The 24456-nt window shown below is 46.9% G+C and overlaps 1 protein-coding gene across 1 annotated transcript; it reads right to left on the bottom strand.

The window, feature by feature from the left end:
- Positions 1-3122: 3122 nt before the first annotated feature.
- LDHD (lactate dehydrogenase D) lies at positions 3123-7392 on the bottom strand. The gene is made up of 11 exons (XM_057711348.1): positions 7294-7392; positions 6673-6785; positions 6252-6393; positions 5878-6019; positions 5583-5742; positions 5140-5339; positions 4917-5045; positions 4703-4830; positions 4150-4240; positions 3952-4063; positions 3123-3858 (listed from the first exon to the last, which is right to left on the bottom strand). The coding sequence occupies exons 1-11, from the start codon at positions 7363-7365 to the stop codon at positions 3693-3695; spliced, it is 1455 nt and encodes a 484-aa protein (XP_057567331.1). The 5' UTR covers positions 7366-7392; the 3' UTR covers positions 3123-3692.
- Between the last annotated feature and the right edge of the window lie 17064 nt (positions 7393-24456).

Here is a 24456-nt window from a genome sequence, read left to right as displayed (position 1 = left end):
ACTGTGTGACTTCATTTTAATCAAGTATTGTTACACAATCAAGAGATGGGCGTTGAAGGTCTGTCCCCTCTTCCTTCGCCTACCTCCTTAGCCTTCCTTCTGGCTAGTATCGGGACTACAGGTGTATGACGTGGTTCTCAGCGGTCAGGCCCGGGTGAGGGAACGTGGCACGTCAGGCCGGAGTCTCACAGGTTGACGAACCCGCTCAAGCTTCATGGAATCTATCTGCCATCACCTGTGGAGTGGGCATGACAGAACTCTTCTGGAAAGATCGGCAGGGCAAGGATGAAGGCTGCAAGGATGTGGGTTCTTCCAGGCACTAGTCCAGACCCGCACCGCCCCCCATCCTTGGCTCCCCATTCTGCACCCTGCCCTTCCTGTTGCTCCGGCCGTGTCTCAGTGCTGACTCATGGGCATGCCTCCTTGTGAGGCCCAGAACGAGGCCCTGCTTTGGGGCGGAGCCAGCTCAGAGCCCTTGAACTAAAATCAGCCACTCAGGGCTCACCAAAGTTGGCACACCTTGGGCTGGGCGGGAAGCTGAGGGCAGGGGGTAGCAGTGCACATCTGGCCTCTTTCCCTGTGCCAGACTGGCTCCCGGAGCAGCGTTCCAGAGCCTCCTGCAGAGCCTGCGAAGGAAGCTTTGGAGGGAGATGCCTGCTCTGCCCCTTCTCTGGCCTCCTGTATGCTGCTGCCTCTGTGGGCACTGACCCCACCAGGCCCTGGCTCTGCAGTCATCTTCTGTCAGACTCTTGCTGAAGCACCTGCTCTGTGCAAGGGCATTGCTGGCTGGTGGGCAAATGTGAGCCAAGGCACCGGCATGCTCAGCATTTCAGAGAAATACTCGCGGAGTTTGTGGGTCTGAGCTGGTGGGGTAGTGACCCCAGGGACCCGCAGTTGCCATGGTGGCAAGAACCTGTCTAAACTGTGCAGGGCTCCTCTGCCTGGCAGAACCATGCTGGGGAAAGACTTCATCTGAACTTTAGATGCCCCACACGTGAAGTGCAAACAAAGTCACACAGCTCGGAGGTCACCATGAGAGTCAGAGAATCTGCCCAGAAGCCCCTGGCACACACACAGCAGGCTCGCTCGTGGCTTTGTCACTGCAAAGAGCACTGTTCTATTCACAGCACCTCCTGCTTCTGCCTGGCAACTGTGTCTCCCTGTTCTATATTTAATTCCTCCAGCAAAGCTGGCCCCGAAGATCTCCTTGCCTGACCCCTGGGCCTGCAAGCAGAGGAAGCCTGTGTGCCCAGCTTGGTGGCTTAGGCCCGGCCGCCTTGGCAGCGCCCTGGTGAGCTGAGTGGTCCTGAGCTGGGTGGGGCAGGGCTGGAGCCCACGCTGGGTGCTATTCCAGGCGCCTGGGGCTGGTGCTTATCCCACCCCCAGCAACTTCACTCCCACCTGGCACACTGCAGCCCTCTGCTGGCTGCTGTGTCCTCCGAATTCAGATCCAGATTGCCAGCTCCGGGGCCGGGGGTGGGACTGGGGTTGTCTGGGCTTTCCAGATGGAACTGGTGTCTGTCATCCTCCATCCAAATAGCTCTCCTGAGCTTGCCTTTCTGGGAGGGCTGGGAATTGGCAGGAACTGTGGGGTGGATTCCACCCACCCTCTCTGCTAAGGGCCCAGCACACTTTGGCGGGGGGGGGCGTGCTTCCTGGAAAGGGGCACCTCACTAAAACCAGTCATCTAGGAGCCATTTAATGGTGTTGAGGTTTTTAGGTCCTTATTCCTAGGAAATGCTGAACTATATAGGTGAATGATGTCAACAAATTGTAACTCAGTTCCAAATGGTTCCCCCCAAAATACACATATGAAGCAAGTAAGACAAAAATATTCATTGTTGAATCTTCAGTGGCTGGTATTTCAGTGAACAGTTTAAACTCTCCTGCATGTTTGGAGTTTCTCCTAATAGAGTTGTGGGGAAATGGCCATTTGCTGAGCACCTGCTGGTTGCCAGGCACTGGGAGGCACATCAGAGACGAGCCCTGCCCTGTAGGGGAGGAAGCTGCCCCTGCAGGATGCTGCCCGGGGGGCGCTGCTGGTGGCAGGCAGCCTGTGTGGAGGGGAGGGTGCTGGTGAGCTGTATCACCATGAATTCGTATTAGAATTGGATATTCTAATTAGATCGTTAGATCCCGTCTCCTTTATTGAGTGGTTTGGGGGGAGGACCCGTGAGACTTGCCCCACACCACCCCCGGAACATCCAAGGGACAGAAACGTCACAGAGGAGCAAACTCAGGGCTCACACCAGAGTTAGCAGAGATGAGGGGTTCCAAGAACCGAGCTGGTCTCAGGAGTCAGAGGGGCTACCTCTGCTGGGGGCCTGAACAGCTGTTGGGGCAGGGTGGGGAGGGGTAAGGGGGTGGAGGCAGGGAAGGAGCCCAGCGGTGGCTTGGGAGAAAGAGAGGCGAGATGGAGGGTGCTGCTGGCTTCCCTTCACCCCTTGCTCAGCCCTTAAGGGCCAAGGCCTCGGGGTGAGGGAGATGGGCACTAGAGGCTCCTGGGACCTGCAGGGGGGTGGAGAGCTTAGAGATTGGTTTCCAGGACTCCAGGCATTTGCTAGACCCTGGGAAGTGGGGGGCCCAGAGCTGAGAGCTGTAGGTCCCTGCAGAGGTGAGGGCTGGGCACAACTGCCCCAAGCAGACCCTGGTGTCTGAGCTTTGTGGTGTCAGGCGCCCTCTTGTGGGCTCAGGGGGAACAACTGCCAGGTACCCGGGACAAGGCACTCTTGGTCAGGAATCCTGACCAAGGCAGGGCAGGGTGGACGGAGCCTGACGTTGAGGGCAGAAAAGCTGGTAGTATAATACATCACACGGAGGAGAGGTGTTGTACCAGGAAAATCACTTCCAGTTACAAGGATTGTAGCAGCCACTTGAAGGACATGTTCAGAATGTTCTAGAGCCCACTTGGGGCTCAATGGGAGAGTCTGTGGTAAGTGATGATGGCCGTGCGCAAGTCCTCAGGCCCCAGGGTTCTGACAGGCAGAGCAGCTGGGACAGATACCTGGGTCCCTGGAAGAGACCTTCCTTCTGCAGCCTGAGCACCCTCCGCTCCCGAGGCTGCAGCATGTCAGAGGGCAGGCCCAGGAGGAGGGACAAGGGCGTCACTGGCCAAAGGACAGAGAACTTGGAGGAGGTGGGGTGGGCAGGCCCAGGGAGCCATTCACAGGTGCCGCCTGCTGTCTCCAGACAACTGCAGGTGGGGTTCAGGTTTATTTTGGGGGGCAATGAATGTGCAGCAGAAGATCCCTTCCCCCACCAGTAAAGAAGCACTCCTGTCACCAGGCAGATGGAGTTGGGTTATAGGTGCTGCCCCAGCCTTTATTCTCCCACCCAGCAACGGGGAGGCCAAGATGGAGGGGAGTCGTCCTAGTCTTTGGGGTGACTGACCCACACCGCCTCTCTCAGGACAGGATGTGCAAGTGAGCAGGGAGGAAGTAGCTTCATCGGGAATGACCTTGAGCCATTTAGGGGCCAAAGGCTCCTGAGGACAGCAAGAGGGCCAGGGAGAAGCCGGCCATCCAGGCTTCCCCCTCCTCTCTCTGGCCTTGGCTCTGAATAAAAGGGCTACAGGCAGGCGAACACCCCTGCAGGGTCTAGGCAAAGGCAGAGCTGTTCTGTGGCATGAAAACAGGTTCTGGAACAGGAGATGCCACTCTCTGGGGGCTTGGGGGTCAGGTGCTTGGAGCCCCTCACAGCACCTTGCCTGGGTTCATGAGGCCTCGAGGGTCCAGCATGGCCTTGAGCTGCCGCATGGTCTCCATGCCCACTGAGCCCACCTCCTCCTTCAGCAGCTGCCGCTTGCCCAGCCCAATGCCATGTTCCCCAGTACACGTGCCATGGAGTGCCAGTGCATGCCTGGGAGGCAGTGGGAAGAGGTCCTCAGCAGGTGCTCCTCCCCACTTCCCTCAGCTCTCCCCACCTCCCCCGGGCTTCCCACTTGGCCCTTACCTGGCCAGCTGTTCTGCAAAGGCCTTGACCCTGAGGAGCTCCTCATGGTCCTCCGGGTCTGCCACCAGGATGCAATGGAAATTGCCATCACCCACGTGCCCAGCGATGGCTCCTGGGGGCCAAGATGACAGAGCTGCTGCCCCAGCCCTGCCCCCACTGTCCCCTCCCCCATCGCACCCTGCAGGGGACAGGCAGAACCTGTGAGTCCGGAGGCCTTCAGGTCCTCCTTGGTCTGCACCAGGATCTCTGGCAGCCGAGAGATGGGCACACACACGTCGGTGGAATAGCCCTGAATCGGGGCAGGCCCGTGAGCTACCCTCCCTCACCCAGCCTGCCCCGGAGGTAAAGGGTCAAGGCTACCAATGGGCTCAGGGAGCTCGGCCTCACATGAACGTGCCCTGCTCATCTCTAAGCCTGTTTCCCCTGTGCAACAAGGCGACTGGCCCAGGTGGACTCCAAGGGCTCTCACCCTGCTCCCCCACCCCTGCTACTGTGCAGGACCTCCAGCACCTGGAGCCCAGCCTCCCCTTCCTGTTTGCTGTCACCTTCTGCTTCACCACCTCTTCCTCCAGGAAGCCTCCCTACTGTGTTGAAACTGCTCCTGCTCAGTCCCTGCACCCAGGGCCTGACTTGAGGAGGGACTCCCTCCCCAGGATTTGGCAGTCCTGCCCGCCGGGGCCTCAGCCTGCTGCCCTGGACAGCAGGGTAGTAGGCTGAGGAAAAGCTCCCGCGTCCACCCCAGCCCGCTCACCTTGCAGCCCGGCCGCAGCGCCAGGGCTGCGTACCAGGCGTTGTGCCGCGCGGCCCAGAGCCGACTGCGCTCCTCCGTCTCTTTGGCCCAGGAGAACTGGGAGCCTCCATTGTGCCGCGTGATCTCCTCTGTGGGGGCCGGGGGGTTTACACCTGGCCCTACTCTGGGGCAGCCCGTGCCCCCCCCCGCCCCCGCCTACAGCACCCCAGCACACCTGTGCGCTGCACCTGCTCTGCCAGCGCCTGCTCGGAGCCGTGGAACTCAATGAAGAGCGTGGGTGCCACGCAGCAGTTCAGTCCGCTGTGCCTGTTGCAGGCGTCCATCATGACGTCATCCAGGAACTCTGGCACCAAGGAGAGGCCAAGTGAAGTGAGGCGTGGCCTTCAAAGGCGGCCTCCTCCGGGGAGCCCACCTGGGCTGCCCAGTCCCCGGCTCACCAATGCGGGCCACTGGCACTGCAGCCTGGAGGATGTGTACCGTGCTGTCCACGGCCGCTTGGACACTGGGGAAGGCACAGGTGGCGGCCACCGTGGCCTCAGGGGCAGGGTGCAGGCGCAGGGTGGCGGCTGTGATGAGGCCCAGCGTCCCCTCGGAGCCCACAAAGAGCCCGGTGAGGTTATAGCCAGCTGCGCTCTTCCTGGGTCCCGGGGACAAGAGGGAGGTGAGCGCCCAGGCCACGTGACGACGGATCTCTGCCAGAAGCCAGGTGGGGAGCTGAGCCCGAGGTTTGGGCTGACCCCCTCGGCACAGACTGCCACCCAGGCAGCCCTGCCCTGGCACTGCCCAAATCGGCCTCTGGACCGCCAGCGGTGGCGCACATGACCGTTTCCGGACCCGCCTCTCCAGGAGGCCCCCGTCGCCGCCGGTAGAGGGCGCTCACCGGAAGCGGCGGCCGGGGCCCGCGGTGTGAAGCAGCCGCCCTCCCGGCAGCACCACCTGCAGGTTCAGCACGTTGTCGCGCATGGTGCCGTAACGCACAGCGTTGGTGCCCGACGCCCCGGTGGCCACCATGCCGCAAAGAGAGGCGTCTGCGCCTGGGTCTGGAGGGCAGAGGGGAGGCAGAAGGCAGCCCGGGGTGGGTGCCTGTGGGCAGAGAGGTCCCGCAGAGCCCCCCGAAACACCCCTGCCTCCAGGGAGCCCTCCAGGCCCTGGAGAGGCCTCGAGCCCCAGCCTACCCACAGGGAACCAGAGACCGCTGTCCCGCAGGTGGGTGTTGAGAGCTTTGCGGGTGACACCCGGCTCCACCACCACAGAGAAGTCTTCTGGATTCAACTCCAGGATTCGGTCCATGTGGGTAAGGTTGACGCAGACGCCGCCCTGGCAGAAGGCATTCAAGGGGTCACTGACCTAGATCTTTCGCCAGGACACAGCCCCCTGGACCCCAGCTCGTGGCTGACCTCCCAGCAGCCAGCCCAGAGCCCCAAAATGGCAGGTAAGGAGGCCCGGACCTGTCCAGCCAGGCCGTGTGTGGTGGAGGAGGCAGCCGCCAGTGTGGCAGATGTGATGGGACTAGAGCCTGGCCGGGGAGGAGGCTACCCGCCATACATACCTGCACGGCACAGACTCCACCCTCAAGCCCGGTGCCCGTGCCAAATGGGATGATGGGCACGCCTTGGCCATAGCACAGGGCTGCCAGCTGGCTGACCTGCTCCACATTCTGGGGCCACACAACGGCATCCGGAGGTTGGCACCTGAAACCAGACTCTCAGCAATGTGGGGTGGGGGGGTGGTATCCCCTGGTCCTGCTCAGATTTGAAGGAGCCAGAGGTATTGCAGGGCCTGAGGCTGCACAAGAGGCGAGGGGCAGAGAACATCCTTCTGGGGGCATAGAGGAGAGGTGGGGAATGCCAGAGCAGCCAAAAAAACATGGCAGGGGGGCGGGGAGGAGCAGGAGACAACCCATGACCCTCACTCCCAGCCAGGGGTCCTGATGGGGGGGGGGGGGCGGGAGGAACGGAAGGGGGGCCCACCTGTGCATCGACTCATCGTGCCCGTGTTGCTTTCGGACCGCAGCAGCCGTAGACACGTGGGGGCTCCCCACAACTGCCTTCAGAGCCTCCACAAAGCCCTTGCTGAGTTCGCCCTGCAGGGGAGAAACACGTTGGCAGGGTCACTCAAAGACACCTGGGGCTGCCTGGCCAGTAGGAGACGTGGGAATGGAGCTTCCAATGCCTGTGAACAGAGGCACCCACACCCTCACCCCGCCTTGCCCGGGGGCCTGTAGCATTCTTGGAACCCTTCTGGGGATTTTTTCCCATTTTACGGATGGGGATAAGAGGCCAGCAAGTCCAGGACAGGGCCTGGGGTAGAATCCAGCTCCCTGCCTTTCAAGGAGCTGGGTTCTTTCAGAAGGTGTGTGTATATTCCAGGGCCTCAAAGGGCTGCCCTGGAGTCGACAAATCTTTCCGTTGACAGCCCCCAGCCCTACTCATGGTAGCTGTGGGGGCCTTAGCCCGGCTCACTTAACACATATGACATGGGGTGAGCCCGGGGAGCCTCTGCTCAGGTCTCCTGGTGCTGGGGCAGCATAGAGCCTGGCCAGAACTCGGCATCGGGTCCCCCACCCTCTAAGGGACTCCCCCATTCCCTACCTGCGTCTCCCTGGAGCAATAGCCCCTCCAGGGGGACAGCCCCCAAGTGGCAGCCCGGAGCAGCCTGGCCATAGCTGGGCAGCAGCTGGTGACCAGCCCAGACTATTGGTTGTGCTGGGGGCAGGGCTGCTTAAGGTGGAGTGGCCTTAAGGTGGCCCTGCCAGTGGAGCGGCCTTAAGGTGGCCCTGCCAGACCTCGTTGAGTCAGTACTTTTTTTTTTTTTTTAATTTTTGTATCTCTTACAATAAACTGCATATATTTAGAGTGTATAATTTGGTATCCCAATCTCCCAATTCATTCCCCCCCCAACCCTCCCCGCTTTCCCCACTTGGTGTCCATATGTTTGTTCTCTACATCTGTGTCTCTTTTTCTGCCTTGCAAACAGGTTGATGTGTACCGTTTTTCTATAGTCCACATATATGTGTTAATATACAGTATTTGTTGTTCTCTTTCTGACTCACTTCACTCTGTATGACAGTCTCTAGGTCCATACATGTCTCTAAAAATGTCCTAGTTTCATTGCTTTTTACAGCTGAGTAATATTCTATTGTATATAAGTACCACATCTTCTTTATCCATTCATCTGTTGATGGACATTTAGGTTGCTTCCATGTCCTGGTATTGTAAATAGTGCTGCAGTGAACATTGGAGTGCATGTGTCTTTTTGAATAATGGTGTTCTCTGGGTATATGCCCAGTAGTGGGATTGCTGGGTCATATGGTAGTTCTATTTTTAGTTTTGCAAGGAACCTCCATACTGTTCTCCATAGTGGCTGTATCAACTTACATTCCCACCAACAGTGCAGAAGAGTTCCCTTTTCTCCACACCCTCTCCAGCATTTATTGTTTGTAGATTTTCTGATGATGCCCATTCTAACCAGTGTGAGGTGATACCTCATTGTAGTTTTGATTTGCATTTCTCTAATAATTAGTGATGTTGAGCAGCTTTTCATGTGCCTCTTGGCCATCCATATGTCTTCTTTGGAGAAATGTCTATTTAGGTCTTCTGCCCATTTGTGGATTGGGTTGTTTGTTTTTTTGATATTGAGCTGGATAAACTGTTTATATATTTTGGAGATTAATCCTTTGTCTGTTGATTCATTTGCAAATATTTTCTCCCATTCTGAGGGTTGTCTTTTCGTCTTGCTTATAGTTTCCTTTGCTGTGCAGAAGCTTTGAAGTTTCATGAGGTCCCACTTATTTATTTTTGTTTTTATTTCCATTATTCTAGGGGGTGGATCAAAAAAGATCTTGCTGTTATTTACATCGAAGAGTGTTCTTCCTATGTTTTCCTCTAGGAGTTTTATAGTGTCTGGCCTTACATTTAGGTCTTTAATCCATTTGGAGTTTATTTTTGTGTATGGTGTTAGGAAGTGTTCTAATTTCATTCTTTTCCATGTAGCTGTCCAGTTTTCCCAGCACCACTTATTGAAGAGGCTGCGTTTTCTCCATTGTATATCCTTTCCTCCTTTGTCATAGATTAGTTGACCGTAGTTTATCTCTGGGCTTTCTGTCCTGTTCCACTGATCTATATTTCTGTTTTTGTGCCAGTACCATAGTGTCTTGATCACTGTAGCCTTGTAGTATAGCCTGAAGTCGGGAAGCCTGATTCCACCAACTCTGTCTTTCCTTCTCAAGATTGCTTTGGCTATTTGGAGTCTTTTGCGTTTCCATACAAATCGTAAAATTTCTTGCTCTAGTTCTGTGAAAAATGCCATTGGTGAGGAGAAAAAGATGGCGGCGAAGTAGAGAGACGTGGAGTGCATCCCTCTCCACAGATGCATTGGGAATGCACGGAAGGACGCAGTCATTCCCACAGAGAACCAGCTGAACACCAGCAGACGGCCTCGGACACCGGAAAGGGCTGCGAAGAACCTGACATAGCCGGTAGGGAGGCATCTACGAGGGCTCAAAGAGGGTGAAGCGGCGGAGCTGTGGCAGACGGGAGGGAGTGAGAAACATACGGAGGGTCCGCAGCGCAGCTCAGCGTTCCCGGACCGAGACATCGATCCGCGGCTGAACGGAGGGTCCAGGAGCGGGAGCGTGGGAACCGGAGAGCTGGTTCAGGGGGAGAAACATTGTTCCCGGTAGGGTGATGGACCGAGAGGACAGGAGGGAGGAGGTCCGCGGAGAGGAGTGCCGATCCCTGAGAGCTGCCCAGCCATGATGGCGGCTGGAGGCTGCAGGCTCCCGGGCGCGGGGGAGGAGCCGCGCGCATAGCCTCTCTCTCTCTTTCTGCGCCTCTGCAACAGGCAGCGGAGAGACGCCCTGCGGGGCCACATAAGGCGCTCAGGGATAACAAGCACCCTCAGGCGCTCGGGCGGGGCTAGATTAAAACTCCTTGCAACGCCAGCAGCAGGGAGGCTGCCGAGAGAAAAAAAAAAAAAAAAACCAGCATCAAAAAGAAAAAACCCCGAGAGAGGCCCAACTCTAAGACTTTCTGTGTACGCCTGAGCCACCAGCGCCCTCTGCAACAGGCACCTCCAAGCCTGACTGAAGCAACAGTGCGCCACTGCTCACTCCCTCCCAGGAGAAGGAGCCACTATTGCACCTTCTCCCTCCCCACACACCGAGGCTTACAGACGAACAATAAAGGAACCTCTGCTGGTCACAGAATAACGCAAAAAAAAAAAAAAAAAACCCAAGGCAAGGAAAAGGACACTTACAGCTGAGACGCTAAGGAAACAGAAATAGTAGTATCAATACCTATTGAACTGGTCCATTCGGGGATCAGTTCTGGATTTTTTTTATTTTTTATTTTTTTTCCTTTCTCTTTTTTTCTCTTTTTCTTTTTCTTTTTTTTTTGATTTATTAAATACGATCTTAGCCCTAAGGGATCTACAAGTTTTACAACATAATTTTATAAGGATATTTTTTACTCTTTTTTTTTTTTTTTTTTTTTTTTTGCCTTTTAAAATACTTCTATATCTAGCTAAGTTTTTGGTAGTACGGACAAAATATCTTTCATACTTTCCTTTCATCCCTTTCTTTTATACACTTCTATTCCTTTCTTTTTCTTTGCATATTTCCAACCACATTACGCTCTTCTGTTCCCCTTTCTTCCAGCCATTTTAAGTGTATTTTATCTTAACATACTTATAAGCAACACTATCGGTCTGCTCAGACTCCTTGCTCTATTCTCCAGATGATGCACTGCCTTGGTATTAATATTAGGCTTTTGTCTTTATCTTAGTTCTTAGTACAGTTGTCTAATTACATTCTGAGAATCTCCATTCTCTCTGGTGGTACTCCAGCTCATTTCTATATTTGATCCTAGCTTACAAAATCTCCCTGGATTGATGTTTGTATGAGTAGGGTGTTATTTGTTGTTTGTTTGCTTTTGCTTTTGTCTCTGATTTGTTCTGTTTCAGTTGTCAATTTCTGCTGGGTTTCTCTCTGAATATCTGATAGCACACTGGGGTTCTGTCAGGTCTTTCTAGAGCCTTATGTCCTAACGGATTCAATAATTGTGTGTCTTATACATGTATGTGTTTCCTAGACTGAATATTCGTCTAATCCAATACTTGGACATTAGTCTGAGGCTTGGACAGTCTTCTATAAACACCTCTATCACCAGGACAAGCAACCCCAAAAGCTTGGACAACCATGAGGAAACAAAGAAACACCATGCAGGCAAAGGAGCAGGAAAAAAACCCACAAGACCAAATAAATGAGGAGGAAATAGGAAAAATGCCTGAAAAAGAATTTAGAGTAATGATAGTAAAAATGATACAAAATCTCGATAACAAATTAGAGAAAGTACAAGAAACAGTTCATAAGAACTCAGAAAAACAAACAGCAATGGATAACAAAATAACTGAAATTAAAAATACTCTAGATGCTCTAACCAGCAGAATGACTGAGGCAGAAGAACGAATAAGTGAGTTGGAAGATAGAATGGGAGAAATAAACGCCACAGAGCAGGAAAAAGATAAAAAAATAAAAAGACTAGAAGACAGCCTCAGAGACCTCAGTGATAACCTTAAACGTACCAACATTCGAATTATAGGCATCCCAGAAGAAGAAGAAAACAAGAAAGGGTCTGTGAAAATATTTGAGGAGGTTCTAGTGGAAAACTTCCCCAACATGGGAAAGGAAATAATGAACCAAGTCCAAGAAGCACAGAGAGTCCCATACAGAATAAACCCAAGGAGAAATACACCAAGACACATATTAATCAAACTAATGACAATTCAACACAAAGAAAAAATATTAAAAGCAGCAAGAGAAAAGCAACAAACAACATATAAGGGAAAACCCATCAGGATAACAGCTGACCTTTCTACAGAAACTCTGCAGGCCAGAAGGGAATGGCAGGATATACTGAAAGTCCTGAAAGAGAGAAACCTACAGCCAAGAATACTTTACCCAGCAAGAATCTCATTCAGATTTGAGGGAGAAATCAAAAGCTTTCCAGACAAGCAAAAGTTAAGAGAATTCAGCACCACCAAACCAGCCTTACAACAAGTGCTAAAGGAACTTCTCTAAGTAGGAAACACAAGAAAAGGAAAACACCTACAAATACAAACCCAAAACAATTCAGAAAATGGTAATTGGAACACACATGTCAATAATCACTTTAAATGTAAATGGATTAAATGCTCCAACCAAAAGACACAGACTGGCTGAATGGATACAAAAACAAGACCCTTCTATATGCTGCCTACAAGAAACCCACTTCAGACCAAGGGATACATATAGACTGAAAGTGAAGGGATGGAAAAAGATATTCCATGCAAATGGAAGTCAAAAGAAAGCTGGAGTAGCAATACTCATATCAGACAAATTAGACTTGAAAGTAAAGACTATTAAAAGAGACAAGGAAGGGCACTACATAATGATCAAGGGATCCATCCAAGAAGAACATATCACAATGGTAAATATCTATGCCCCCAATATAGGAGCACCTCAATACATAAGGCAAATGCTAACAGCTATAAAAGGGGACATCGACAGTAACACAATTATAGTGGGAGACTTGAACACCCCACTTACATCAATGGACAGATCATCCAAACAGAAAATAAATAAAGACACACAAGCTTTAAATGACACATTAGACCATCTCGACTTAATTGATATTTATAGGACATTCCATCCAAAAACGACAGACTACACTTTCTTCTCAAGTGCACATGGAACATTTTCCAGGATAGATCACATCTTGGGTCACAAATCAAACCTCAGCAAATTCAAGAAAATTGAAATCATATCAAGCATCTTCTCAGACCACAACGCCATGAGACTAGATATCAATTACAGGAAAAAAACTGCAAAAAATACAAACACATGGAGGCTAAACAATTCACTATTAAACAACCAAGGAATCACTACAGAAATCAAAGAGGAAATCAAAAAGTATCTAGAAACAAATGACAATGAAAACACAACAACCCAAAACCTATGGGACGCAGCAAAAGCAGTTCTAAGAGGGAAGTTTATAGCAATACAGTCCTACCTTAAGAAACAAGAAAATGATCGAATAAACAACCTAACCTTACACCTCAAACAACTAGAGAAAGAAGAACAAAGAAACCCCAAAGTGAGCAGAAGGAAAGAAATCGTAAAGATCAGAGCAGAAATAAATGAAAAAGAAAGGAAAGAAACCATAAGAAAAATAAATAAAACTAAAAGCTGGTTCTTTGAGAAGATTAACAAAATTGATAAACCATTAGCCAGACTCATCAAGAAAAAAAGGGAGAAGATGCAAATCAACAGAATTAGAAATGAAAAAGGAGAAGTCACAACGGACACCTCAGAAATACAAAACATCATGAGAGACTACTACAAGCAACTATATGCCAATCAATTGGATAACCTGGAAGAAATGGATACATTCTTAGAAAAATACAATCTTCCAAGACTGAACCAGGAAGAAATAGAAACCATGAACAGACCAATCACAAGTACAGAAATTGAGGCAGTGATGAAAAATCTCCCAACACACAAAAGCCCAGGACCAGATGGATTCACAGGCGAATTCTATCAAACATTTCGAGAAGAGTTAACACCTATCCTTCTCAAACTCTTCCAAAATATTGCAGAAGGCGGAGCACTCCCAAACTCATTCTATGAGGCTACCATCACCCTGATACCAAAACCAGGCAAAGATGTCACAAAAAAAGAAAACTACAGACCAATATCACTGATGAATATAGATGCAAAAATCCTCAACAAAATACTAGCTAACAGACTGCAACAGCACATTAAAAAAATCATACACCACGATCAAGTGGGGTTTATCCCTGGGATGCAAGGATTCTTCAATATACGCAAATCAATCAACGTGATACATCATATCAACAAATTGAAGGATAAAAACCATATGATCATTTCAATAGATGCAGAAAAAGCTTTTGACAAAGTTCAACATCCATTTATGATTAAAGCTCTCCAGAAAATGGGCATAGAAGGAAATTACCTCAACATCATAAAAGCCATATATGACAAACCAAAAGCCAACATTGTTCTCAATGGAGAAAAACTGGAAGAATTCCCTCTAAGAACAGGAACAAGACAAGGGTGTCCACTCTCACCACTGTTATTCAACATAGTTTTGGAAGTGTTAGCCACAGCAATCAGAGAAGAAAAAGAAATTAAAGGAATCCAAATTGGAAAAGAAGAAGTAAAATTATCACTCTTTGCAGATGACATGATACTATATATAGAAAACCCTAAAGACTCTACCAGAAAACTGCTAGCACTCATTGATGAGTTTAGTAAAGTAGCAGGATACAAAATTAATGCACAGAAATCTCTTGCATTCCTATACACTAACAACGGAAGAGCAGAAAGAGAAATTAAGGAAACTCTCCCATTCACCATTGCAACCAAAAGAATAAAATACCTAGGAATAAACCTGCCTAAGGAGGCAAAAGATCTGTATGCAGAAAACTTTAAGACATTGATGAAAGAAATCAAAGATGACATAAACAGATGGAGGGATATACCATGTTCCTGGATTGGAAGAATCAACATCGTGAAAATGACTGTACTACCCAAAGCAATTTACAGATTTAATGCAATCCCGATCAGATTACCAATGGCATTTTTCACAGAACTAGAGCAAGAAATCTTACGATTAGTATGGAAACGCAAAAGACCCCGAATAGCCAAAGCCATCTTGAGAAGGAAAAATGGAGTTGGTGGAATCAGGCTTCCTGACTTCAAACTATACTACAAGGCCATAGTGATCAAGACAGTATGGTACTGGCACAAAAATAGAAAGGAAGATCAATGGAACAGAATAGAGAACTCAGAAGTAAGCCCAAAAACATATGGGCACCTTATCTTTGACAAAGGAGGCACGAGTATACAATGGAAAAAAGACAGCCTCTTCAATAAGTGGTGCTGGGAAAATTGGACAGCAACATGTAAAAGAATGAAATTAGAACACTTCCTAACACCATACACAAAAATAAACTCCAAATGGATTAAAGACCTACATATAAGGCCAGACACTATCAAACTCCTAGAGGAAAACATAGGCAGAACACTCTTTGACATACATCAAAGCAACATCCTTTTTGACCCACCTCCTAGAATCATGGAAATAAAATCAAGAATAAACGAATGGGACCTCATGAAACTTAAAAGCTTTTGCACAGCAAAAGAAACCATAAACAAGACTAAAAGGCAACCCTCAGAATGGGAAAAAATAATTGCCTATGAAACAACGGACAAAGGATTAACCTCCAAAATATACAAGCAGCTCATGCAGCTTCATACCAAAAAAGCAAATAACCCAATCCACAAATGGGCAGAAGACCTAAATAGACATTTCTCCAAAGAAGACATACAGATGGCCAACAAACACATGAAAAGATGCTCAACATCACTCATCATCAGAGAAATGCAAGTCAAAGCCACAATGAGGTATCACCTCACACCAATCAGAATGGCCATCATCACAAAGTCTGGAAACAACAAATGTTGGAGAGGGTGTGGAGAAAAGGGAACTCTCCTGCACTGTTGGTGGGACTGTAAGTTGGTACAGCCACTATGGAAAACAATTTGGAGGTTCCTTAAAAAACTACAAATAGAACTACCATATGATCCAGTAATCCCACTCCTGGGCATATACCCAAAGAAAACCATAATCCCAAAAGAAACTTGTACCATAATGTTTATTGCAGCACTCTTTACAATAGCCAGGACATGGAAGCAACCTAAATGCCCATCAACAAATGAATGGATACAGAAGATGTGGCATATATATACAATGGAATATTACTCAGCTATAAAAAGGGATGAGATGGAGCTATATGTAATGAGGTGGATAGAACTACAATCTGTCATACAGAGTGAAGTAAGTCAGAAAGAGAAAGACAAATATTGTATGCTAACTCACATATACGGAATCTAAAAATGGTACTGATGAACTCAGTGACAAGAACAGGGAAGCAGATACAGGGAATGGACTGGAGAACTTGAGGTATGGGAGGGGGCGGGGGGTGAAGGGGAAACTGAGAAGAAGCGGGAGAGTAGTACAGACATATATATACTACCAACTGTAAAATAGTCAGTGGGAAGTTGTTGTATAACAAAGGGAGTCCAACTCGAGGATGGAAGATGCCTTAGAGGACTGGGGCAGGGAGGGTGGGGGGGACTCGAGGGGGGGGGCGTCAAGGAAGGGAGGGAATATGGGGATATGTGTATAAAAACAGTTGATTGAACCTGGTGTACCCCCAAAAAAAATAAAATAAAAAAAAATAAAAAAAAATAAAAAAAAATAAAAAAAAATGCAAAAGTAAAAAAAAAAAAAAAAAAAATGCCATTGGTAATTTAATCGGGATTGCATTGAATCTGTAAATTGCTTTTGGTAATACAGTCATTTTCACAATGTTGATTCTTCCAATCCAAGAACATGGTATGTCTCTCCATCTGTTTGTGTCGTCTTTGATTTCTTTCATGAGTGTCTTAGAGTTTTCTGAGTACAGGTCTTTGACCTCCTTGGTTAGGTTTATTCCTAGGTATTTTATTCTTTTTGTTGCAATCGTGAATGAGATTGTTTCCTCAATTTCTCTTTCTGATCTTTCATTGTTAGTGTATAGAAATGCAAGAGATTTCTGTGTTAATTTTGTATCCTGCAACTTTACCAAATTCATTGATTAGCTCAAGTAGTTTTCTGGTGGCATCTTTAGGATTTTCTGTGTATAGTATCATGTCATCTGTGAACAGTGACAGCTTTACTTCTTCTTTTCCAGTTTGGATTCCTTTGATTTCTTTTTCTTCTCTGATTGCTATGGCAAGGACTTCCAAAACTATGTTGAATAGTAGTGGCAAGAGTGGACATCCTTGTCTTGTTCCTGATCTTAGAGGGAATGCTTCCAGTTTTTCACCATTGAGAATGATGTTTGCTGTGGGTTTGTCATATATGGCCTTTATTATGTTGAGGTAGGTTCCCTCTATGCCCACCTTCTGCAGAGTTTTTATCATAAATGGGTGTTGAATTTTGTCAAAAGCTTTTTCTGCATCTATTGAGATGATCATATGGTTTTTATCCTTCATTTTGTTTATATGGTGTATCACATTGATTGATTTGTGTATATTGAAGAATCTTTGCATTCCAAGGATAAACCCCACTTGATCATGGTGTATGATCCTTTTAATGTGTTGTTGGATTCTGTTGGCTAGTATTTTGTTGAGAATTTTTGCATCTAAATTCATCAGTGATATTGGTCCGTAGTTTTCTTTTTTTGTAGTATCTTTGTCTGGTTTTGGTATCAGGGTGATGGTGGCCTCATAAAATGAGTTTGGGAGTGTTCCTTCCTCTGCAATGTTTTGGAGGAGTTTGAGAAGGATGGGTGTTAGCTCTTCTCTAAATGTTTGATAAAATTCACCTGTGAATCCATCTGGTCCTGGACTTTTGTTTGTTGGGAGATTTTTAATCACAGTTTCAATTTCATTACTTGTGATTGGTCTGTTCATATTTTCTGTGTCTTCCTGATTCAGTCTTGGAAGGTTGTACCTTTCTAAGAATCTGTCCATTTCATCCAGGTTGTCCATTTTATTGGCATATAGTGGCTTGTAGTAATCTCTTATTGTGGAGTCAGTACTTTTTTTTTTTTTAATGGTGGGATCTTCCTGGAGCAGGGATCGAACCCATGTCCCCTGCATTGGCAGGCGGATTCTCAACCACTGCACCACCTAGGAAGCCCCGAGTCAGTACTTTTTAAAGGAGAGGTGATGCTTACTGAACACAAAGGGAAACAGAACAGCAGCCACTCCCTGGCTTAAGACTATGCAGTGGCTTCTTGTGGTCTGAATACCTCGAGCTCCAGCCGGGCTTAGGGGCTTGGCACACACCGTTGGTCTTTCTCATCCTGCAAGTCTCAGCTTAGGTGTCACAGTTAGAGTAGGACTTGATCAGGGCTTTAAGGAGGAAAGCACAGGGAGGCTCTTGGGGGATGGAATGGGGTAGGGAAGTAAGGCAAGCCAGGAAGACTTCCTGGAAGAGAAGTGCTACAGATGAGCAGCTGTTTACCAGATAAGCGAAGGAAAAGACTGTTGCATCCCTTTGTCTCCACTCTCCCACTAGGCATATCCCAGGATTGTGGGGAGTGATGTGGCTGCTGCTCTTGAAACTACTCCAGGCTTGGTTTTCCTCCCACAGCAAGTTTGAAGAAGCATGTTGCTAACATTACTGAGATAAAGCTATTCCTGGCTTTGTTTTTCTTCCCAGTCAAACCAGGAATACAAACTCCTACTTGGGTCTTTCTCCCCAACCACATTTGAATGAATCCACATTTCCACTCTCAATGTGTTGCTTAACTGGCTTAACTCAAAAAACATCTCTTTTACAGTTGGTTAGTTCAAATCAAGATCCAGGGAAAGTCCATACAATGCATTTGGTTAATGTGTCTCATAAGCCTCTTAATCTACAACAGTTTCCCTCTCCCCCATTTTTCCATGCCATTTATTTGTTAAAGAAACTGGGTCACTTGTTCGGCAGAATTTTCCACATTCTAGTTTTGGATGATTGCATCCTTGTGGGATTGTTTAATATTTCTCTAGCCTCTGTGTTTCTTGTAAACTGTTAGATCTAGATGTGGTACTGTCCAGTACAACTTTCTGCACTGATGGAAATGTTCTGTGTGTGTGGTTCCCAATATGGTAGCCATTAGCCACATGTAGCTGATGGTACTAGAGCTGTCTGTGGATGGAGGAGAGATGCCAGGTAGTTTTGTGGCAAGTCCTAAAAAGAAGAGCCGTGATATAGATCCCTAAGGTTCTACAGTGGGGTCATGACATTTGCAACACACTATACAAAAAACTGCCCCAGCCTACTGCTGGCTCCTGGTTAAGAGTGTGACTGCAGGATATCGTTGAGTGATCATGTGGCCAGAGCTGGTTGTCATGGGCTGTCTTCGATCAGACCCACGAAGTCATAAAGTCAGACGGGTCCAAAACAAAAAGGGGGACAAGAAAACTGGGCACAAGCAGGGCCAGAGGGCAAAGGGAGGTGCGTGAGTAGATGGCCCAGACCCCCATGTTACTCACCATTGCCTGGCTAGCACCTCTCCCTCAGCTCACACCGACAGCCATATGGGGGCTCTTTTATGACCCGCTGATGGAGGAGGAAAAAGTTCAAGCTTGATTTGTGAATGGATTGGCTCAATATGGGGGTGTGAGCTGAAAATGGACTATTGTACCACAGCCCCACTGGGGGGTAACCCTGAGATCCTCCCGATTGGCAGAACTCCAGGTCATGCACCTGGTCATCACCTTTTGTAAAAAGAAGGGGGTCCACCAGAGGAATATATATGGGCCCATATGCAATGGTGAGTGGCTTGACTGGTTGGTCAGAGGCCTATAAGGAGATTGGAAAATCAGGGTCAGGGAGATTTAGAGAAAAGGCACGTAGCTGGGATCTTGAGGCGTAGGCACAAAGTGAGGTCTTTATAGCACATGTATCATATGTTAATGCCCACCAGAGAGCATCTACCATGGAAGAGACTAAACCAAGTAGACAGCATGATTCAGCCAGCTGTCATCGGCCAATCTCTGTCAATGACCACCCCAGCACTGGCACAATGGTAGTAAGGAAGAAGCTAGTAATGGGCCTGCCGACATAGACACCCACTCACTAAGGCTGACCTAGCTACTAACACTGCTGAGTGTCCACCCTACAGCAACACTGAATCCCGCATGTGGCACCATTCGTCAGGGAACCCAGCCAGCCACTTGATAACCAGTTGATCACATCAGACCCCTTCCACTCTGGAAGGGGAGCAATTTACCTTGACTGAAATCAACACAGTACATGTTATGCGTATGGGTTTGCCTCTCCTGCCTGCGTGGCCTCAGCCAGCACCACCGTCTGAAGGCTCACACAGTATTTGACCCACCCACGTGGTATATCACATACCATCCCCTCAGGCCAAGTGACCACTTTTTAGTGAAGGGGGGACAGTGATCGACAGATGACCATGGGAGCCACTAATCCTAATGTCTTCCTCCCCATCCAGAGGCCGCTGACCTGACAGAGCAATAGAAGGAATGGCCTTTGGAAGAAACAGCTAACATTCCAGCTCAGAGATGCTTCAACTTAACCAGAGTGCGGGAAGAGGAAGACATTTTCCTATGACTGATGGATGAAGGGTGAGTACCCAAATTATTTTTACCTTTTTATTTTGAAATAATTTTAGACTTACAGAAAAGTTGTGAAAATAGTACAGAAAGTTTCTATATACCCTTCCCTTAATTTTCACTAATGTTTACATCATACGTAACCACAGTGCAATTATCAAAATGAAGAGTTAGTGAAATGCTAATCGATACAATTAGAGAATTGGTACATTACTAAACTGCAAAATTGATTTCACCCATTCTTCCACTAATGTCCTCTGGTTTTTTGGGGTGTTTGGTCCAGGATCTAATCTGTCATCCCACGTTGCATTTCGTTGTCTTGTCTCCTTCGTCTCCTACTATCTGTGACAATCCCTCCATCTCTCCTTGTCTTTCCGACCTTGACACTTTGCAGAGTATGGATCAGTTACTGTACTGAATGTTCCTCAGCCTGGGTTGTCTGCTGCTCTCTCACAAGTAAATGGAGGCCATGTGTTTCTGGCAAGAATACCACAGAAGTGATGTTCCCTTCTCAATATGTCATATCAGCAATATAAGGGATCAGTATATCTTATTACTCATGATAATAGCCTTGATCATCTAGTTTAGCTCTGTGGTGTTTCTGCTCTAGGACGTTACTATTTTTCTCTTTGTAATTAATAAATACACTGGGGTAGAAACTTTAAGGCTGCAAATATCCTGTTTCACCTCACTTCCACTCGTTATTTTTAGCATCCACTGGTGGATCTCACCTGTGTTTGTTGTTATCGTGGTGTTCCAGCAGTGGTTTTCTACATCTCTTATTTCTTCTGTATTATTTAGTTAGAATTAGGCTCTAAGGAAGAGCCATCCTTCTGCTTCATTTATTTATTTACTCAATTATTTGTACATTACCAATGTAGACTCATGGACATTTTTTTATTCCATAGGTGATAATCTAATACAATCATTATTTATTTTGTTGCTCAAATTATTCCAGCTTTGGTCCCTGGAGGCCTCTGTCATATGGGCTTGTCTGCCCTTTAGACTGGCCCTTACCTTTTTTGGAGCACTGTCTTGCATTCTAGTACCATAAGATGCTCCAGGCTCGTCTTGTCTTTTCCCTGCCCAGATGAGTAATCAACTGCTTTTCCAAGGAGTTCTGGTACTTTTAGTCAGGAATAGTTTTTAGAAACCAAGATTTAGATGCTAGTTGTGCTCTTTTTTGTTGTTTTTTGTTTGTTTTTGGTTTTTTTTAAGAATTTTATTGAGAAATAATTGACATACAATAAACTGCATATATTTAAAGTGTACAATTTGATATTTTTTTCTTATTTGTAATGTACATATGGCAATCCCAATCTCCCAGTTCACCCCCCCCACCTCCCCACCCTCCACTTCCCCACCTTGGGGTCCGTATGTTTGTTCTCTACATCTGTGTCTCTGTTTCTACCTTGGGAACCAGTTCATCTGTATCATTTTTCTAGATTCCACATATATGTGTTAATATACGATATTTGTTTTTCTTTTTCTGACTGACTTCACTCTGTGTGACAGTCTCTAGGTCCATCCATGTCTCTACAAATGACCCAATTTCATTCCTTTTTATGGCTGAGTAATACAACATTGTATATATGTATCACATCTTCTTTATCCATTTGTCTGTCAATGGACATTTAGGTTGCTTCCACATCATGGCTATTGTAAATAGTGCTGCAGCGAACATTGGGGTGCATGTGTCTTTTTGAGTTATGGTATTCTCAGGATATATGCCCAGTAGTGGGATTGCTGGGTCATATGGTAATTCCACTTTTAGTTTTTTAAGGAACCTCCATACTGTTCTCCATAGTGGCTATATCAATTTACATGCCCACCAATAGGGCAAGAGGGTTCCCTTTTCTCCACACCCTCTCCAGCATTTATTGTTTGTAGATTTTTTGATGATGCCCATTCTAACCGGTGTGAGGTGATACCTCATTGTAATTTGGTTTTTTTAAAATTAATTATTTGTTTATTTTTGGCTGCATTGTGTCTTCGTTGCTATGCACAGGCTTTCTCTAGTTGTGGTGAGTGGGGGCTACTCTTTGTTGTGGTATGTGGGCTTCTCATTGCCTTGGCTTCTCTTGCTGTGGAGCTCTAGGCATGTTGACTTCAGTAGTTGCAGCAGGCAAGCTCAGTAGTTGAGGCTCGCAGGTCCTAGGGCGCAGGCTCAGTAGTTGTGGCACATGGGCTTAGTTGCTCCATGGCATGTGGGGTCTTCCCAGACCAGGACTCACACTCGTGTCGCCTGCATTGGGAGGCAGATTCTTAACCACTGAGCCACCAGGGAAGTCCCACCTCATTGTAGTTTTGATTTGCATTTCTCTATTAATTAGTGATGTTGAGCAGCTTTTCATGTGCCTCTTGGCCATCTGTATGTCTTCTTTGGAGAAATGCTGGTTTAGATCTTTTGCCCATTTTTTGATTGGCTTTTTTGTTTTTTTGATACTGAGCTACATGAACTATTTATATATTTTGGAGATTAATCCTTTGTCTGTTGAATGCTAGATGTGCTCTTAAAACAACAATAAGAAAACAAACAACCTGATAGAAAAATGGGCAAAAGGTCTGAACAGACATTTCTCCAAAGAAGATATACTGATAGCAAATAAGCATATGAAGAGATGCTCAATATCATATGTCACCGCGGAGCTGTAAATTAAAATGAAACAAGATGACACTACACACCTATTAGGATGACTAAAATTTTAAAAACTGACAACATTGATTACTGATGAAGACAGAGCAACAGGAATTCTCATTCATTGCTGGTGAGAATGCAAAATGGTACAATCATGTTGGAAGGCAGTTTGGCAGTTTCTTACAAAGCTAAACATAATCCTACCATATGATCCAGCAATCACCTTCCTAGGTACTTACCCAATTGATTTGAAAACTTCTGTCCATACAAAAGTCTGCACACATATTTATAGCAGCTTTCCTAGTCTCCAAAAACTAAAATGTCAACAACCAAACAACCAAAATATCCATCCAAAGGTGAATGGTTAAACCAATGGCAGTCAGTCCATTCATACAATGGAATGTTTGTCATCTAAAAAAAGAAATAAGCTATCAAGTCACAAAAAGACATGGAGGAACCTTAAATACACATGGCTAACTGAAAGAAGCCATTCTGGACTTCCTAGGTGGCGCAGTGGATAAGAATCTGCCCGCCAATGCAGGGGACATGGGTTCAATCCCTGCTCTAGGAAGATTCCACATGCCGTGGAGCAACTAAGCCAGTGCACCACAACTATTGAGCCTGCACTCTAGAGCCCATGAGCCACAACTATTGAGCCTGTGTGCTACAACTACTGAAGGCTGCACGCCTAGAGCCCGTGCTCCGCAACAAGAGAAGCCCCGGCAATGAGGAGCCTGTGCATCGCAACGAAGAGTAGCCCCTGCTCGCCACAACTAGAGAAAGCCCGTGTGCAGCAACAAAGACCCAATGCAGGCAATAAATAAATGAATGAATGAATAAAAAAAAAAAAAAAGAAGTCATTCTGAAAAACCTACACACTGATTCCAACCATGTCACATTCTGGAAAAGACAAAACTAGGGCCACAGTAAAAAGACCAGTGGTTGCCAGGGATTCGAGATGGGGGTGTGGTGATGAATAAATGAGGTACAAGGGTTTTTAGGGTGGTGAAACTCTTCTGTATGATACTGTGATGGTGGATACATGACATTATGCAATTTTCATAACCTATAGAACTTTACAACACCAAGAGTGAACCTTAGTGCAGGCAAATTTCTTCTTTTTTTTAAAATATTTTTTTATTTTTTTATTTTGACTGCACCAGGTCTTAGTTGCAGCACGTGGGATCTTTGTTGCGGCATGCAGGATCTTTAGTTGTGCCATGTGGGCTTCTTAGTTGCAGCATGCAAACTCTTAGCTGCGGCATGCATGTGGGATCTAATTCCCCAACCAGGGATCGAACCCGGGCCGCCTGCATTGGGAGCATGGAGTCTTACCCACTGGACCACCAGGGAAGTCCCCAGGCAAATTTCTAAAAAAAATCATTTAGGAGGTTGGCAGATCCCAGGAAAGAATGCAGGCTGTGACAAGAGAATCTAAGTATATCTTTCTAAATGTCTGAAACAACCTTACTCAAGAGGGTGGGGGAAATAGGCGCTGACCTAAATGAATGGAGTTTATTAGACTAAAGGCAAAAGGAATGGCTCATAAGCACTATACTCTAATCAGTCAAGCGGTTTCCCACAGGGGTACAAATTAACACTTCTGATATAGCTTTACATGTAACTGGATTGATTGAATAAATTAGTGAGTGGGAAAAAGAGACAAGTCATGCAGAAGAATTCCAAATAAATTATGTAGCTACTCTACCCTAAAGGGAGGAAGCATAACTTCCCACTCCCTAGATGTGGGCTTCTCCAAGTATTTGTTTCCAAAGTACAGTATGGAAAGTGGGAAAGAAAAAGGGTCACATTGTAGTGGAGAGACCTGGCAAATGCTACTTCAGACAGATGATCAAGGTCAACATCAACAGTCAAAAATCATGTTGATGGTATGTACCTTTACTGAGTTGAAGAGCATCCTCCCAAAATTCATGT

This window comes from Hippopotamus amphibius, chromosome 16 (genome assembly GCF_030028045.1).
Source record: "Hippopotamus amphibius kiboko isolate mHipAmp2 chromosome 16, mHipAmp2.hap2, whole genome shotgun sequence".
NCBI classification, from domain to species: Eukaryota; Metazoa; Chordata; class Mammalia; order Artiodactyla; family Hippopotamidae; genus Hippopotamus; species Hippopotamus amphibius.
The sequence above is the reverse complement of the archived record's forward strand: the minus strand, read 5'-3'. Positions and strand labels throughout refer to the sequence as shown.